The sequence below is a fragment of the Zygosaccharomyces rouxii genome, assembly GCF_000026365.1.
Source record: "Zygosaccharomyces rouxii strain CBS732 chromosome D complete sequence".
Classification (NCBI taxonomy): Eukaryota; Fungi; Ascomycota; class Saccharomycetes; order Saccharomycetales; family Saccharomycetaceae; genus Zygosaccharomyces; species Zygosaccharomyces rouxii.
The window spans coordinates 670,636-688,087 of record NC_012993.1 but is presented as its reverse complement, the minus strand read 5'-3'; the positions used below and the strand labels follow the sequence as shown (position 1 = coordinate 688,087).

At 39.1% G+C, this 17,452-nt stretch overlaps 8 protein-coding genes and 1 non-coding gene across 9 annotated transcripts; 3 read left to right on the top strand and 6 right to left on the bottom strand.

Moving 5' to 3' along the window:
• Nucleotides 1-145: 145 nt before the first annotated feature.
• ZYRO0D07876g (NADP(+)-dependent, decarboxylating phosphogluconate dehydrogenase) lies at nt 146-1,615 on the top strand (the record flags this gene model as incomplete). Its single annotated transcript, XM_002496731.1, has 1 exon — nt 146-1,615. One exon carries the CDS (start codon nt 146-148, stop codon nt 1,613-1,615), a length of 1,470 nt encoding a protein of 489 aa, XP_002496776.1.
• A 261-nt stretch (nt 1,616-1,876) lies between these two features.
• Nucleotides 1,877-3,394, top strand: SSP1 (Ssp1p; the record flags this gene model as incomplete). Its single annotated transcript, XM_002496730.1, has 1 exon — nt 1,877-3,394. One exon carries the CDS (start codon nt 1,877-1,879, stop codon nt 3,392-3,394), a length of 1,518 nt encoding a protein of 505 aa, XP_002496775.1.
• Nucleotides 3,395-3,534: 140 nt separating this feature from the next.
• Nucleotides 3,535-4,590, bottom strand: MTM1 (Mtm1p; the record flags this gene model as incomplete). The annotated part of the gene is made up of 1 exon (XM_002496729.1): nt 3,535-4,590. The coding sequence occupies one exon, from the start codon at nt 4,588-4,590 to the stop codon at nt 3,535-3,537; it is 1,056 nt and encodes a 351-aa protein (XP_002496774.1).
• Nucleotides 4,591-4,803: 213 nt separating this feature from the next.
• On the bottom strand, nt 4,804-5,637 carry PFS1 (Pfs1p; the record flags this gene model as incomplete). Its single annotated transcript, XM_002496728.1, has 1 exon — nt 4,804-5,637. The coding sequence occupies one exon, from the start codon at nt 5,635-5,637 to the stop codon at nt 4,804-4,806; it is 834 nt and encodes a 277-aa protein (XP_002496773.1).
• A 287-nt stretch (nt 5,638-5,924) lies between these two features.
• RAD2 (ssDNA endodeoxyribonuclease RAD2) lies at nt 5,925-9,017 on the bottom strand (the record flags this gene model as incomplete). Its single annotated transcript, XM_002496727.1, has 1 exon — nt 5,925-9,017. The coding sequence occupies one exon, from the start codon at nt 9,015-9,017 to the stop codon at nt 5,925-5,927; it is 3,093 nt and encodes a 1,030-aa protein (XP_002496772.1).
• Nucleotides 9,018-9,173: 156 nt separating this feature from the next.
• ZYRO0D07766r lies at nt 9,174-9,246 on the bottom strand. The gene has a single exon. It is a non-coding gene; the product is annotated as a tRNA-Val (tRNA).
• A 187-nt stretch (nt 9,247-9,433) lies between these two features.
• KOG1 (ubiquitin-binding TORC1 subunit KOG1) lies at nt 9,434-14,011 on the bottom strand (the record flags this gene model as incomplete). The annotated part of the gene is made up of 1 exon (XM_002496726.1): nt 9,434-14,011. The coding sequence occupies one exon, from the start codon at nt 14,009-14,011 to the stop codon at nt 9,434-9,436; it is 4,578 nt and encodes a 1,525-aa protein (XP_002496771.1).
• A 308-nt stretch (nt 14,012-14,319) lies between these two features.
• Nucleotides 14,320-15,228, top strand: IKI1 (Elongator subunit IKI1; the record flags this gene model as incomplete). The annotated part of the gene is made up of 1 exon (XM_002496725.1): nt 14,320-15,228. One exon carries the CDS (start codon nt 14,320-14,322, stop codon nt 15,226-15,228), a length of 909 nt encoding a protein of 302 aa, XP_002496770.1.
• Nucleotides 15,229-15,271: 43 nt separating this feature from the next.
• Nucleotides 15,272-17,323, bottom strand: GPI16 (GPI-anchor transamidase subunit GPI16; the record flags this gene model as incomplete). Its single annotated transcript, XM_002496724.1, has 1 exon — nt 15,272-17,323. One exon carries the CDS (start codon nt 17,321-17,323, stop codon nt 15,272-15,274), a length of 2,052 nt encoding a protein of 683 aa, XP_002496769.1.
• Between the last annotated feature and the right edge of the window lie 129 nt (nt 17,324-17,452).

Below are 17,452 nucleotides of genomic sequence, written 5' to 3'. Positions count from 1 at the left end.
ACACTCCGTTCCTGCACTTTGTTTATATAAAGAATTACATATTGTCATAGAAGAAGAACAATTAAAGGTGTGTAGGTAGATCCATTGCTGTTACGTGCCTGTTGTTATTATTCTACTACATCTATAGATAAACAATCACATCATAATGTCTGCAGATTTCGGTTTGGTCGGTTTGGCCGTTATGGGTCAAAACTTGATCTTGAACGTTGTTGACCATGGTTTCAGTGCTGTTGTCTACAACAGAACCACTTCAAGAGTTGACGAATTCTTGGCTAACGAAGCCAAGGGTAAGAACATCCAAGGTGCACACTCTATCAAGGAGTTTGTTGACAAGCTAAAGAGACCTAGAAAGTTGATGCTTTTGGTCAAGGCTGGTAAACCAGTTGATTATTTAATTGGCGATTTGTTGCCATACTTGGAAGAGGGTGATATTATCATTGACGGTGGTAACTCTCACTTCCCAGACACTAACAGACGTTACGAGGAATTGAAACAAAAGGGAATTCACTTTGTTGGTTCAGGTGTTTCCGGTGGTGAAGATGGTGCCCGTTGGGGTCCATCTCTAATGCCAGGTGGTGACGAAGCCGCATGGCCAGCTATCAAGTCAATCTTCCAAAGTGTTTCCGCTAAGAGTGACGGTGAGCCATGTTGTGACTGGGTTGGTCCAGCAGGTGCTGGTCACTTCGTTAAGATGGTTCACAATGGTATTGAATACGGTGATATGCAATTGATTTGTGAAGTTTACGATATTTTGAAGCGTGTTGGTAAATTCGAAGATAAGGAAATTGGTGAAATCTTCGAGAAGTGGAACAAAGGTGTTCTAGACTCTTTCTTGATTGAAATCACTACCGATATCTTGAAGAAGAACGATAAGGATGGTGTTCCATTGGTCGAAAAGATCTTAGATACCGCTGGTCAAAAGGGTACCGGTAAGTGGACCGCAGTCAACGCCTTGGATTTGGGTCAACCAGTTACCTTGATCGGTGAAGCCGTTTTCTCTCGTTGTCTATCTGCTATCAAGCCTGAAAGAACTCGTGCTTCCAAGATTTTGCCAGGTCCAGAAATTCCAGACGGTGTTGTTAAGGACAAGAAGCAATTTGTTGATGACTTAGAACAAGCTCTTTATGCTTCTAAGATTATCTCTTACGCTCAAGGTTTCATGCTAATCCGTGAAGCCGGTAAGGAATACGGCTGGAAGTTGAACAACCCTGCCATTGCTCTAATGTGGAGAGGTGGTTGTATCATCAGATCCGCCTTCTTGGGTGAAATCACAAAGGCTTACAGACAAGATCCAGATTTGGAGAACTTGTTGTTCCACGACTTCTTCACTCAAGCCGTAACCAAGGCTCAAGGCGGCTGGAGAAGAATTTTGGGTATCTCTACTACCTATGGTGTTCCAACTCCTGCCCTAGCCACTGCATTGGCCTTCTACGACGGTTACAGATCCGCTAGATTGCCAGCTAACTTGTTGCAAGCTCAAAGAGACTACTTCGGTGCTCACACTTTCCAAGTCTTGCCTGAGTGTGCTAACGCTGATTTCCCAGCAGGTCAAGACATTCACTTCAACTGGACCGGTCATGGTGGTAACATCTCCTCCTCTTCTTACCAAGCTTAATCAAATATAGAGAACAATAATAACAATTAATTCCAAGTTTTAGATCTTAAACTTCTTTTTTTTGGCTTTGTTTCTTTTTTAACGATATACGTGTCTATATATGTTTAACGTAAAGTTAATCGTTTAGCGCCCTCCGCGGCGACACAAATTTGATAAAACCGAAAATGATAAATTCTATTTAGTAGGTTGATTGATTGATTGATTTTATTTATTTGGGAGGCGAGGAAATAAAGAGAGATTAAGGAACTCATTGACAATTTGATGCCATTTAATATTGATATGGTGGAACCTCCACCTGAATTACCATTGCATTCATTTTTAATGGATCCTCCCAAATCTCGAAAGAGAATTGTTAATAAATTGAAAGGTTTATTAGCGCCATCCAAAGAATTTGTACCAAGGGATGAATTTGAAGATATACCATTAAGACCACCTGCTTTCCCATTGGTAGAAGATAGTACCAAGACTTTCCTTACTGGCAATGTAGAACCAATGGGATTGCAACAGCAGCATCAGCAACAACAAGAACAAGAACGACAACGACAACATGATCAGCAGCAACGTAACCAGCATCAGCAAGCTAAATCCGGCATCGCGATTCCACATTCGATAATTTTGGGAGATCCAAGTGCATTTTCGAATTTTTCGTCCTCTTTACACATTAAACATATTGGATTGAGATCCTGCGTTAAAAGATTAAATACAATTGCCCAAAGGAAATTAGAAACTTCCAAATGTACTCAAAAATTTCTAAGAGACTTAATTTCATGGGGCCAAAATTCGTCATTTGATAGTTTAGATTCATTGGAATTAGTGAATGAAATTCAATTAATTTTCCAACAGGATTTAATAAATGAACAAAATATTGCACAAAGGTTAAAATTGCTAGCATCGGAATTAGATTTTGTCTGCATTAGAGAACAAGAATTAGCACAAGAAAGGAAAAATTTAGCAATTTCACTAAAGAAACATAGGTATGCACTTGAGAAGAAGGGCGAACATCATGATGAAACTATTCTTCTAAAGGAAAAAGTGATTGCTCATGAACGTGCATTTGAATCATATAAATCACATTACCAATTCGCAGTTTCTATTACTGCTAGACATGCATTTAAAGAATTAGGAATCGATCTTTATGAAAGAGCAAGTGATTTAAAGGAAACCACTGGTGAATTTTTAAGGATAACTCTGCAGGCATTAGAAAGTGTTGATGGTGATGGATTCGTTAAAGATTTAGAAAAAATAAGAATAGTGAGGGCTGAAAGGAGTTGGGCTAAATTATCTAGAGAACAAAAGACTAATCCGCAATCTTGGGTTGATTTAGTCAGTGGTAAAAAAGATGGTGACGATACTTTAATGCAAAAAGTTTATCAAGGCTTGCCTAAGGAATATTCACCATTAGAACCAAGAATTAATCAGCAAGAATTAAAGTTAGATTTCCCGACCACCGAATTAGATGAAAGTACATCGGCAATTCAAAGTGGTAGATTTAATCCAATCACTAGTAATGAGTATTTTTCACCAAGGACTGGGCAACAAGAAAATGATACAAAGCGTGAAAAACTGAAGGATGATGTTAAAGAAACTATAGTTCGTAGTGTTGATCCAAATGTTGTTCGTAATGTTACTGGAGGAGTCCCGGCTCAGCGCCATCGTGAAGAAACTAAACCACCTCCACAAAATGATAATCCAAATGGATTTATTCTAAATTTTAGCAACATTTCACAACAGTTTGACGATGCTGAAAAGCATTTGCAAGAAAATAGGTGGCTCGATTGAACTGAATGTTTGTACAAAAAAGTATTGAAGGGTAAAATATTTACAACAGGATTTAAATTTTTTTTTTTATTACTATTTTATTTTTTTTTTTTTTTTTTCTTTTAGTCATTATTGTTATTATAATTGATCTTTGGCTTCATTCAGCTGTGGCTAAATATTCTTTTGGAAACTTCGTAACTCGATATCATTATAGCGCAACTTGGTGCAATTTTAGCAATTCTAACTGGTAACCCCACACAGAGTGCACCAAAACCTTCCGTCCGTCTTATACTATCCAAAAATTTAAACATATTTCTTGGAAATTTACTCGATCGTACCAATCCATCATTATTCCTTTGAGGCATTAGTGAGATCTGCATTCTAGTTTTCCCGACGTCGAATGGGTGCGTTACAATAGCCGCAATTGTGCCACCAATACAACCAGTAATAAAACTATTGGCAAATTGAATCCAATTAGCATGAGATGTTGGATATAGAGGATGATACCAAAGGTGTTTCTTACAGAATTCATATGCCCCCCAATAAACCGCACTAAATGGAACATCTCTCCAAAGTGTAATTTCTAATCCACGAAATAAAGCTTTACTACCACCGCTTTTGATTTCCTTCCTCATCTCCAACATTAAATCCTTTATCACCTCCATTTTTCCATTCCTTCTTGAAGATCTTGGTATACTCTGTAATCTTGTCTTTATTAATTCCAACGGTGCTATAGTAGTTGCAGCAATTACTCTAGCAAATGCGCCACATAATAATGGATTTAAACCTGGATGCTTTTCGTTTAAAGGTGATGTATCTCTCAAGTATTCATATCCTGTAAAATAAACTACGTTTGCAGGTATGGCCATTAAAAGCGATATGGAGATACCACTCCAAAGACTTGTCAATCCTTCATTCTTGGCAATCATTGTAAATGCTTCCATAGTACCATTAAATCGTATTCTTGAATTCTTACATGTTAGATCTTGGAAACATGAATCTTGCCAAAATACAGTACCAGTATTCGTATGCGTAATGGGAACTTTAGCGTCTGTATTTGATGGGCATGAACAGTTCGGCAGTAAGTCTTGCTGTTGTAATCGAATCCTGACCACATCCATTGGTGTCAGTATTAATGATGTAAGTAGTGAACCTACACCAGCACTGAGCATCCGCTCCTTTAGGCTCAAATTACATTGGGATTCATTAGAGCCCATATTCAACAAAGGGAGACTGGAACACGACGGATATCGTAATTCTTTCAGTGTTATTAAAACTCTCTATAGTTTCGAAGGATCTATATGAGTAACTGGTGGTAAATGTGGACAATAGCACCCCGGATGCCGTAATCTACGATGCCAGCAAAGTGTCACACTAACCTGGCATAAAAGTAAGTCTAAGAAATAAAATAAAATAAAAATATATTGGAGCTACAAATAATCTGTAAAGGATTCAGTATCTACTAAAAAGTCTGTTTTAGTTGGACTGGGTTCGTTTTCCAATCTGTACAATTTTCTAATGGCAGTTTCGAATTTTTTAGCTTGCAAAAATAACAATTCATCATGAGTTGCAAATGATATTTTATTACTTTCCGCCAATAGCGGATCTTCGAATTCTTCTTCTTCCCAATCAATGGCGAAACTACTGTCGTAACATTCCGATTTCCAATTTTGCTCATCGATTTGGAAAACTGGTATATTTTCAATCCAACTATTCACCTTCTCCATGTGTGGCATATTATGAGCAGTTCTTGGATTGAAAAATGATGGGAATGTTTGTGAAGATTGATCTTTACTCATATTCAAATTAATATTTGGATTAGCGCTATGTGATGGTTGCATGTTAATCGGATAGCTGGAATAGTGCATTGGATAGGGCATTGTGGTCGTGAGATTATAATTTTGATACATAGAATTAAGCATTGGACCGCTAGAATATGTCATAAATGTATACTGCTGTAGCATGCTATCCCTACCTTGACAATAAGATTTTACCTTCCCTGATGGGGTTGATTTCACAGGAATATGATACTCAGGACCCTGCGAATTCGTATGGTTTCTAGATACGTTTAGAATGGGGATTGAAGTAGATTTCTCATCATAAGATACCTGAGGAATTGGGGAACTTTCGTATTTTTGAGTTCTTTTCCTTTTATCTCTTGGTTCAGAACCAAATACAAAACTATTGGGACAACTTTCAACGTTTATCTTAGCATTTCCGCTGAATGGTAATTTAGTCTGTGATGAATGTCTCCTCTGTGGCATAATAGAATGGGTTTTGAAATGGATGGTATCGGATTTTATAAATCCAATTCAGTTTTATCTAAATTCAAATAAATAAAAAAATATATACATTCACCTCCGAAATAGTTTAATGCTAATAGGTAAAGTCTATATAAGTACTCAATATATCCAAAGCTTTTTTTTTTTAACACCAATATTTTACCTTTTGTTTTTGGAATTGTACTTTCATAACACAAAAGAACCCCGAGGCTGACATTTTGAAAGCGCCATGTTCGAGACCGCTTCAATTACAAAAACTTATAAAATATCTATTTCAATTTTCTTCTCTTCAATTTACCGCTTGCAGTGCTTAGTCTTTTTCCCAAATTCAAATTTCTTTGACCTTGGATGTATTCTCTTGGGAAGAATTCTGTAATTGTCGATTGTTTAGATTTTTTGCGTTTATTCATATCTCTAATCAATGGTACCAATACTTCATCAGTCTTCTCTTGTGGCCAACCCACTTTTCTCTTGAAAAATGATCTTAACATGTCTAAGTCTGGTGTGCCCCAGACGAATTCTGTTTTATCGTTATCCACTTCAGGATTCAAATATGCATTTTTAACAGTTTCACTAGGGAAATTTTCATCTAGAACGACTTCATTTTTAACCAGTCTTCTTCTAAGGTCCTTTTGAAACTTATTTTCTTGTTCCTGTTTCTTCTTATCAAATTGGCCCTCATTATGCCATTTACGGAATTCTTCCAAAGATCCAAATTCTGCAATGACCTCCATACCCGAGACTGGACCCATTCCTTTAATACCGTTGGTATAATCACTACCTAAAAGTTGAGCCAACTCGATCATTCCGTTTCTGTCAAGACCCAAATTTTTATAAATACTTTCTGCATCGTAATACTCCACATAATTTCTTTCAGAAAACATGTTCTTGTAAACTTTATTACCTCCAAATAAAAACACATCACTATCATCTGTTATAACACCGTCTACCAAACGATCCCTCATCAATGTGGCACATTGAGCTTCTGCTTCCATAGGAGCTGTAATGTAGGGGACTCCAAACCTTGAAAGCAAATCCTGAACATCCGTAATCATATCAGCGGTAACTTCATCAGAATCTCTCTTGTCCTTCGTTTGTTGCTCGTAAAGTTCATCTTCCATGAACGCGTTATCAACAACTCGATTATTTAAGACATTTTTAAATGTACTAAACTCTTGCTCCTCTTTCCTCATATTTTCTGCAATGTTTTCCTCATCGTCCTCTGAAAAATCGTAATCAAATACCAATGGTGCTCTATTAGGGCCTTGAGATTCAGGCTGCTCAGCACTCGAAAAAGAATCATCAGCTTGTCTTTCCTCGTCTGGCATCTCATCATTACCCTTCTGGAGCTCACCAATCTCATGGATGTCATCATCTTGCTCCGGTTCCTCCAAATTTTCAAGTTCTTTTCCATCTTCTAGTCCTGTTACTCTTTGCAAAACATCTGTAGTGCTAGTGTTAGTATTTGGCTCAGAAACCTCTTTATCATATACAAAATTTGAAGAAGTAAAGGGATTAGCGGTTTGACCAATTCCATTTTGAAACCAAGTGGGCGTCTCTGCAGGCGGCTTCTTGTCCTTGTCGTTGTCCTTATCCTTATCCTCATCCTTGGATTTGGAATCTTTTGCTGCTGCATTAGTATCTTGGAATAAGAACGAACCGCCATTGCTCAAATCAAAATCTGGTATCTTACCTACGATAAAATTCAAATTCTGTTCGCTCTCTGTGGGCAAATTTTCATTTACAGAGGTAGTCGTAGAAGGAGGGGGAGGAGGAGGAAGAGGAGATTGTTCCTGTGGTAGTGCCGGCTTGTTAACAGCAAGCCTCTTAGCATTATTCTCCATAGCTTCCCCCCATGCATTATTCTTCTCTTGTCCCTGCTTTTCACGTTCCTGTCTGGCTCGTTCCTCCATCCTCGATTTCTGTATGGCTTCCATAGTTTCAATTTCTTCAATTTGCTTCAAATAATTATCATCATCATCATCCTCATCCCTCTCATCAGTAGAATTTGCCTCTCTAGCCCTTACTTTAGCAGACTCCTGTGCAGCTCTTCTCAACCTTTCCTCTAATTGGGATTTTTGCAGAGCTTCCATTAGCTCCATGTCTTCAATCTGCTTTCTATAGTCGTCATCATTTTCCTCTTCTTCGTCTAACTCAATTACGTTAGTGGGTCCGTGTGATTTCTTCAAAGGTGAGGCCTGTGATGGCCTTGTATCTAGAAACGACTTTCCGCCAGCGGTAGACGATTCTCTGCTAAGCTGAGGTAACCTGGCAGCATTCAATGAAAAATCTTCCACAGGTTTATCATTCCGAGGTTTCACGTCTACATCCTCCCATTCAAAATCATCCTCATTTTCCTCCTCTTCAGATGCAGTTGTCACTTTATGACCAAATGATTTTAATGTCTCAACGTCTTTATCATCCAATACAATAGCCTTATCAGATTCCGAACCATCCAATTCACCTAGCCCAAGGGCCCAACCATTATCTGTCTTAGTCAATTTATATTCCTTGTGTAGCTGACCAGAAATCCGAGTTACCACTTCTTGATCTAATCTAGAAGCACCACCATCATGTATACCAGTAACATTCATCAATTTTTGGGTAAAGAAATTTCTTCTTCGAACCATATCTATTTGAAATTTCGAAAAATCCATACTGTTAGGAAAAAGATGTTCTAATTGTTCCTTCGTATACCCCATCCTCAATCTGGACCTTAGACGTAGCTTAGAAATAATCATATACTGTGTAGATTTCGGCAGTTCATCGAATTCTGGAGAGCTCGGATTTATGGAATCTAAATCAATACCTTCTAATTCATCATCCATCGAATTTACCACTTCTTCATAGTTACTGGCCGACACAACTCTTTGATCATCTAAATCGTATTTGAAACCGGGTATTTGTGGCAAATGCCATTCATCTTGTGGTCTAAATAATTCTGCACTTGTCCTCTCATCATCCTGCTTTTTAGCCGTTTTCGAACTCAAATCCTTTTCTGATGCTTCTTGCTGCTTTTGTAATTGAATGGCCAATAGTTTCCTAGCAGTTACAGCTGCGTTTTCCCTTTTCCCTTGCCTTCTCTCCTTCCTTTGGCGAATCGTATCCTGCTTTAGCGCCGGAACCCCCCCATCAAAGACGAATACTGGCTTAATACCAAAGTACAGTAGCTTGCAAATTCTACGGAAAAATCCAACAATATGTGAATGCTTTAGAGCATTACCTTCTTGATCTCTGACGGCTTTCAAAAATTGATAGATCCAAATAGACGCATCAACTGCCATCTTCCTATCTTGAAGTGATTCTAGCCTTACAGGACGAGCTGTAGGCCCTACTACATCCCAAAATGAGTGAACACCCATTTATATTTTCCTCTGTTTTAATGGTCTTGTTCCTTCCAGAATCACAGTGGTTCAAAGACCTTGAAGTTTATACTTAGTATTGTTATCCCCATCTCTTCTCATCTCATCTCATCGCCTTGTTCAATGAGGCAATTTTAAAAAATTGAAAAAAAAAATTGTTCTAACTGAGGTTCGAACTCAGGACCTTTGCCGTGTGAAGGCAACGTGATAGCCACTACACTATTAGAACTTAATAACTTGTTAATTATTTAATTAATTGAGTGCACACATAACCACGAAAAAATGAAAGATCAAACACGTTCCTTTTCTCTTGCCGCTTGCATATCGTAGATAATTCAACATGCCCTAATAAAAATGCATTATTTTTACAAATTATAATTATAATTACGAATACTATACCTGTTTTCTTCCTTCCATTAGTAAAACTCAGAGTTCCTGTCCTCACATTTATAGATACTGATGCCAGTATCATGAGAATTGGCAGCAGCCAACATCATTCTATGAGGATGGAATGCCATCGATGACAAAAATGCGCTTGAAGACGATAATGTGGATCTGATACCTGTGACAGCTAGAGTACCTGCCACACCACCAGTGTTGTGTTGGTTTTTGAAACTGGACAAAAGATCACCAGATGTAGTCCAAATTTTGACCTGTTTCGTTCCTGTAGCAATAATTGGAGCATGTTCATGTACTTGAGTGGTAGTCATGGTAGTAGTTCTTCTTTGTCCATTCTGTTGTTGAACGTTTTCATCAGTGAACATACCTACAGGCTCATTCATTCGTATATCCCATAACTCTACAACACCATTAGTAGCACCACTAACCAATTCTCTGCAACCACCTCTTTGCATGTGAACGTTATTGATCCATGTACGTCTGGAACCTGCACCTGGTCCCCAGAGTCTAACCATAGAATCTCTTGGGTCGACACGTCTATCGTATACTCTGAGGGACCCATCGGCAAAACCGGCAACAACAAGATTACCTGCCAATTGGTCCGATGTAATAGATGTAATTAAGGATGAAGTCTTCGCAGGTATATCCACTTCAACCGTTTCCGTATGGGCATCCCATGCACGAATGATTTTTACATCACCAGTAGTTAAAAGGGAACCTCTAATCTGTTGCCATTCAGTTAATAGTCCGCTAGAACGAGGAGTCAACAACATATCAGTCAAACCTCTCCATGCAGAAATAAGCTCGAGATCATCATTAGAATGAATATTCTTATAGATCTTCACGATACCATCGGATGAACCAGCCAACAGTAGGGCAGCATCATCTTCATTTAAAAATTTTAGATCCGTAACTTTAGTACCAAATGGATTGCCATTGGAAAATCTTGATAACGTTCTCTTGGAATCCCAATCGAAAACTGTCACTTCGTCTCTTTCATCTACGCTAACCAAGTGATTTTCAAATTGTGCAAACCTCAACAATTTCGGTTGCGTCTTATTATCCAAGGTGACCACACGATTAGACCAATCGCCGTAAAGCGCCAATTTCTTTTCAGCTTGAGTCTCTTGAATAATACTCTCATTTCTGTTTCTGCGCCATACTCTAGCACTATATTCAACACTTCCTGGCTCATCAGTTTCATGTCTTCTCATCTGTGGTTCTTGAAAATATTCACGAGAATAGTCCAAGAAAGTGCTTTCCAATGGCAGTTTCAATGCTCCATCAAACTTCCGAGGTCTTGGGATCGTTGCTTGAGGCGCCATACCATGTGGCACACTCAAGAAAGATAATCCGGCAGGTTTCGAATCATGATCATTCACCATTCCACGCAAGTCATTTTCAGATCCACTTCTCGAAGTTCCCAAACTAAGGTTCTGGAAGAACTTGCTTAAAGATGCACCTTTCTTACGTATGCTGCTACCATCCTTCTTTCTTTCAGTACTTTCATTCTTTCCATTCTTATCTGAAGAGAATGGTAAATTTGGCTTTTTCAAAAGCTGAACTTGAGGGTTACTTACCATTGACCTACCATTTTGGCCCACGCTTCTTTTAGCCAAATAGTGCTCAATCTTTGAGAATGCATCACTTAGGTCCTTGTGGGTACTTAGCTCTAGCAAAATATAATCAACAACTTGTCCGGCCAAAGAGCGGTTTTCAGAATAAGGATCCTCAGCCAGAATCAGTAGCGCTTCCCAAACAGTACTAAAAACAGATCCATGACTAACCGAGTATTTATCAGAAAAGTTCTGAGCATCAGAATCTTTGCCTTCCATTTGAATAATCTCTTCGATCAATTCATTAAATGCCACGACGATGAAGAAATTAATGTAACGGTAAACAACTTGTGATAAAAAAATGATCACTTCCTTTCTTACCAATGGCGATCCATCATTTATTAACCCTAAAACTGCTACAAGGTTGGTGACCTCCTGTCTTTTCAATTTCCTTGGTTCAATATTTTGCATCTGCAATTGCATGATTTGACAATGCTGAATCTGTTGCTCCAATTTAATCTGCTGTTGTTCAATATGATGTGCCTGCTGCTGATGTGAACCGCCCCGCAATTGTTGCAGCTGTGCATGAAGTTGGTGATATTGTTGTTCCATTTCTTGCTGCATTCTGAACATCTGGTCAACATCATCGACATCAGAAATGAAATTCTTCAAAGCCAATAGCACAGCGGTTCTCACTTCGGGAACAGGATCTTTCAAAGATCCCAGCAATGTGTTTATGATGCCCGCATTCATACATATATGCCTGTAAAGCGAATTGTGACTGCAAAGTTGGCCAATTAAAATTGCACACCATTGTCGTAGCAGGGGAATTTCAGAATTTTCCAAGTAGAAGCTTAATTTGTCCACCAAGTCTAAGCTGAAACAATACCTCTGACCCAGTGGGAAATCTCTCACGAACGAAGAAAGGACAAAAACCGCCATTGCCTTCTGCTCATCAGTTGTATCATTAGAGTGATAATGAGTAGCTAGGTAAGCGCCCCCCTGGGAAGGATAAAATTGACCTCTAGAACCATTTAAGCTAGGACTAGCAGCCATGGAAAATTGTGAGCCTGGCGCAATGGAAGAACTACTTGCTGGTGATGGAAGCACGCCCCAATCGGGTACTAATACTGACACGAAGTACATGAACCCTTTTTCCTTAATAAGCTCAGCCTGTGTGTTCTTATAATCAATCGACATGATCCTCGACCAAATGAAAACCAAAATGGGCTTCAATTCAGGTGCGGGACTTTGCAGAAGTTTCAGAACGTAGGGAAAAATCCCTATAGACAGCGATAAATAGACCGCCCATGGTCCCAAATCGAGGAATCGGGAGAGGAGTACCAATGCACGTATCCGATGAACTTGGGACAATAACACTTGCAATACAATCGGTAGTTGCTCCGGTGGATGTCTTGTATTGGATGCATATTTCAACCATAGTTCGAAGGCAGTCAGGTTTTGTTCAAAGAAACCGGTGAATTGTTTTTGTTGCTGTTGCTGTGGCACTTGCACCAAACTTGCCGCTGATTTCCTGGTTGCTGATTGTGCCGCTGGATGATTAGCCAATGACATGGTACTCAAATTCCCGACTGCAAACCTCGAATGTGCTTGGATGGTATCTGATTTAATCTCATTTCTTTGCGGTGTTTGGCTTTGTAAAGACTCTTGTTGTTGTAAAATTAATTGACTCTCCAAGTCAGTAGAAGGCGGCGCATTTTTTAAATCTTCCACCAGTTTGCTCAACACCTCATCTAAGGCTAAATCCCACGCTTGCCACATTGGATGGCTAGCTATGCTATCCGTTAATTCTGGATCTGAAATAGGGTGGCAATTGTACCACGGCATAATTCTTTTAGCTAACAAGAAATTACGGAACAATGCTGCTACCATAAGGTCATGTCTGAATAATTTCTTGAACAGTGGACGAGGTAAGGAAGTCCAAGCTATAGTATCGGTAATCGCTGTAAAGATCCAATTTAATTCACCTAACGGTGTTCTTCTATCGGACAAAACACCTGGAATGTTAACATTGGGAATCCTAGATTTATAAGAGTTTTTATCGTCGTCAAATTCACTTGTAATTGGATTTTCAAATAGAATCTTATACTTAGATTCTTTTAACGGTGTTTGCATTAGAAACACTCTCACACTAATTTCAATGGGACATGTCAAACAACATGTGAATAGATCTGCCGGTAGTTCAGGTGACATGAGTAACAATTCGTCAGATCTGCACGATGCAAGCTGAAAACACTCTGCATTGGTAAATGATGGCGACGGTGCTGATGTATTTTGGATACCTTCTTGCTCTTCTCTGATTCTCTTTTGAACAAATTTCTTAAAATTGTTTACAATGTTTCCAGCATTGTTACAATCATAAACAAATATGCATGGTGCCCCCAACCAAGTTTGTAAATCATATAGAGACACGGGGATATATTGCGTATAACCTCTGTTAAAAACCCATATTTCACCTGACGGTGTTGGTTGTGGAACTCCATGTCCATTGTAGTGGAACAATATCCGATCATCCTTGGAGGTTCTTCTCAACGAATTGCAAAACCTCTTCACGTCTCCAACACATGGATCTAAACTTTGCTTGTATCGAGTTCGTAGCGATAAAGTCTCATATTGGGTCTGCAAATTTTTACCAATTTGCTCAATTGCCTTCTTAGAGTCCTGGAAATTCAATGGATCTACCCATGACTCTACCCTTGCACATGGCTGCGTTTTGATAACATCCGGTGGATCTACTCCCAAATTCAGACACAACAATAAAGCTGCACTAACGGTTTTTTGTCTATCTTTCATAATCTTCCAATCCTGTATAGGCTGGTAGTAATGCTGTGCATCCTCCTCCTTTTCCTCCTCAGGAGTCGGATTACCGTTAGTCTTATGTCTCTTATCATCAAAATAAAATATGAAATCGTTGGCTAATGACTGTAAAAACTGTTCACTGTGGTACTGTTCACCAAATCCATGTCTAGTATCCACATTTATAGGCCTCAATGGCTGAGGTCCATAGGTAACCGGCATATTATTGACTGACTCTACCGGTCAATTTTCGTAGTGATAAACAACAAATTCTATAAAGGGATAACCCTGTAAAGCCACCAGATCTTAGAGATATGATTATTGACCAGCTCTGGTGACTAATAACTGGCTTAAATCAGTTTAGTATATGGCAGATTCCTCCTTAATCAGTATACCTTGACTATGGTTAAGAAGGTTTCGCTACCTAACGATCTTCCGTTAAAATTTGAACATGGAAAAACGTAAAGTGCACTGAACTAAAATTAACAAAGTTTGGATATACCTGGATGAAATAAGAGGCGGCTGATATTATGAGTGGGTCTAATTCGAATGCTACGATTTTGCTAAAAAGGGTCTTGAGCTTGAACGAATTCTCCCCGTTGCTTTTGTGTATAGATAGCATTGCACAGACCGCTAGCTATCTTTTGGATGAAATCCTTTACAACGCTAGTAAAAATGGTCAAGTATCTGTGATTTATGTTTCATTTGAAAGTGTGAACTGTCCCTCATATGCTACCAAATTTATCGATGTGGAATCCGTTGGTTTAGCAAAATTATCACAAACTATAAGTTCGTACCTGCCCTCCTCATCACCTACAAGTTCAGGTCCAAAGAGTGTCGTTGTAGTGGATTCTATGAACCATATCCCTAAGAATCAAGTAGCTCAATTTATGGCATCCATTGGTTCTAAGCATGCAACAGTTTTAGGAGTTTACCATAAAGATATGCCAGAAATTGCAGATCCTTCGTTAGAACACTACCCACCAACTCTATCGTTACTTTATTTCATGGCAACCACTGTGTTAGAGGTAAATCCAATATTAAACAAGGAATTAGACGAAGAAGAGTTGAAAGAGGAGTTGGTTAAATATTTGGTACCGCGCGGCTTAAACAACAGTAGGTTCCAGTTAACTCTGACCAATAGAAGGAAAAGTGGTAGATCTCTAGTGCATGATTTTTATGTGGATACTAACACGCATAGCTACGAGGTTGTTAAGGAGACTCAAGAGGCTGATAACGATGACGGTGAAAATCCAGAGGCATTGCAAGATTTGACCACTTTCAACCTTTCCACATCAGCTAAGCAAAGGATGGCTAAGGACCAAGTGGCATTGCCTTTCTTAGAAGCACAATCTTTTAATACTGGTGGTGCTATTGTATACCAATTTGAAAAAGATGACGATTTTGACGAAGAAGATCCATACGAGGATCCATTTTAAATTAACACACACCCTACGTAATTCTTTCTACATGTACCTATACTTACTCTTTCAAATCTGTTTTAACCTCCCGGCGTTTTAAGTTAAATTTGGCCATAATTCTACTCTTGAATAGCTGGATTTTGTTCCTCAGGCCATTACCCTCTTGAATCTTGTCGGCTTCTTCAACTGGTAACATCTTCTTCACCAGTAAATTGAACAACGTACCAAAGATTAACCCCATTACAGTAGATGTTAATATGATGACATTGTAGGGCATACTGAAATCAGGTGTAGACAACAGTAGCAACAGCGTAGCTGTTCTCAATTGGTATGTGGTAGGTTCAATAACTGTAATTACAGCAGATTCGATTTCAAAACCATGGTTGGCATCTGGCGGGTACTCTGCATATTGCAATAGAGATTTGTCAAATTGGTAAGAGACCGCTAAAGTGGTGTTTGCAGGAATGGTAATTTTGTATTCCAAGTGGGTGGGCCTAACCCTATCGGCGGCTGGCATGTAATACGTGGATTGCAAAATATCGTCCAGCGAAATGTTAACAGGGCTTTGTGGATTGTCTTCCAGATGCATTGTAGAAAGATAAATTCTCATGAACCAGGGCAATGATTCAAAGTATATCAAAGTCACTGGTTCATCTTGGGGGTTCACAAAAACGGTACGTAAACCACCACGATCTTGACCGTAGCCAGTTAAAGATCGACTCACATACACGGGTACTGGTTCCACATCAACTACTTCGTTGGTATTGTTGGATTCAAAATATATGTCCTGTTGTTGGAAGTCCTTCAATTCAAAGCAGTTATCTGTAGTGGCAAACAAACTACCATTAACTTGGATGAATGTATTCCAACTATCAGCGATATCCACACAGACTTGTGATGGTTCTTGAGACATCAGGCTAGAACCTTGAATATATTTACCAAATAACTGTGATAGACCGTAGGAACCTTCAGTCTCATAAGGCAATTGGAAACAGTGGAATGCATCATGAGGTTTATCCAAATCACAACGTAACTTATCGCCTGGCAAAGGTTTTGGAATTGGATTTTCACTCCTAGCTAAAGTGTTGGGCACATTGATCACCATATCAACAAGAGCTTGCAAAGAGTGACTGCAACGTTCAGTCTGGTCATCACAGTCTGTAGAAATATCGACAGATAAACTGTGCCAGGATGAATCAAACACTTTGTGGCCATCCAAAAGAGTCGTAATACCAGATTTGCCCTTTGTTGGGAATAGTTTCACAAGTGGTGTCAAATTCTCGGTACAGATGGGTTCATTTGCCAATGCAGCACGCACCAAATATAATTGCTTATTTTGATCAAAGAGTGGTAAAGTAGTATCATCCACTGGATGGAAAGATTCAACAGGGAAAGTGGTCTTAGATCCATCGATAAAATTCATTGAGGCACAGAACAAGCCGCTCAATGAATTGACCAAAGTTTTCCACTGCCTAAATGCACTATCCTTAGAATCTGCCTCCAGGATAGCCCATATCTCTACACCGGAACCACCAGATTTGAACCCATCGTGGGGTAGCCGCCCCCACGATTCAGCATCCCAAAATCCTCTGGTGAATCTTAGGTGCAGCTGTCTAGTAGAAGTTTGATCCAATATGGGCTTAAATGCCTTAGGGAAAACTGTATAATGGCTGTAGTCATCAAAATCTGTCGAAGGTTTACCAGGAACGAACTCATTAGATTGCGTGTCAAAATCGAATGAGGCCAACAAGTAATTTTTGGGCAAGGGCTTAATAGAAAGATGCTCGCTATACGGGTACCATATCTGATCTTTAACGGCAATGGAATCATCTTCTCTAGTCCTTAGATTAATAGTAGGCTGAGGTGCATCTTCAATAACAGTCTCAGTGACTTCAATTTCAGTCTCACTTCCTCCTTCATTAGATAGAAATCCTGACTTGCAGTTATGCTTGTAATTACCCAAGGATTCATTGCAATCCCCTTGGAGGTCAATATCTTGATCAATTTCAAATCCTAATGAAGTGCCTTCTGCTTCAACAGCACGTATTACACGGCTAAACAAGCCTATCCAACTTGCAATTCCAATCAGCTGAACCATCCCAATCAACCTCATAGATTTTATTTCGAATGCAGACCGCCTCCAATGACGGTTTTCTATCCAAATTTTTTAATCTTTTATACGTGTAGGAACCTTTACATTAAACGTTAAATAAGAAGCTTTCCATGTTAAAGATCAATCTCT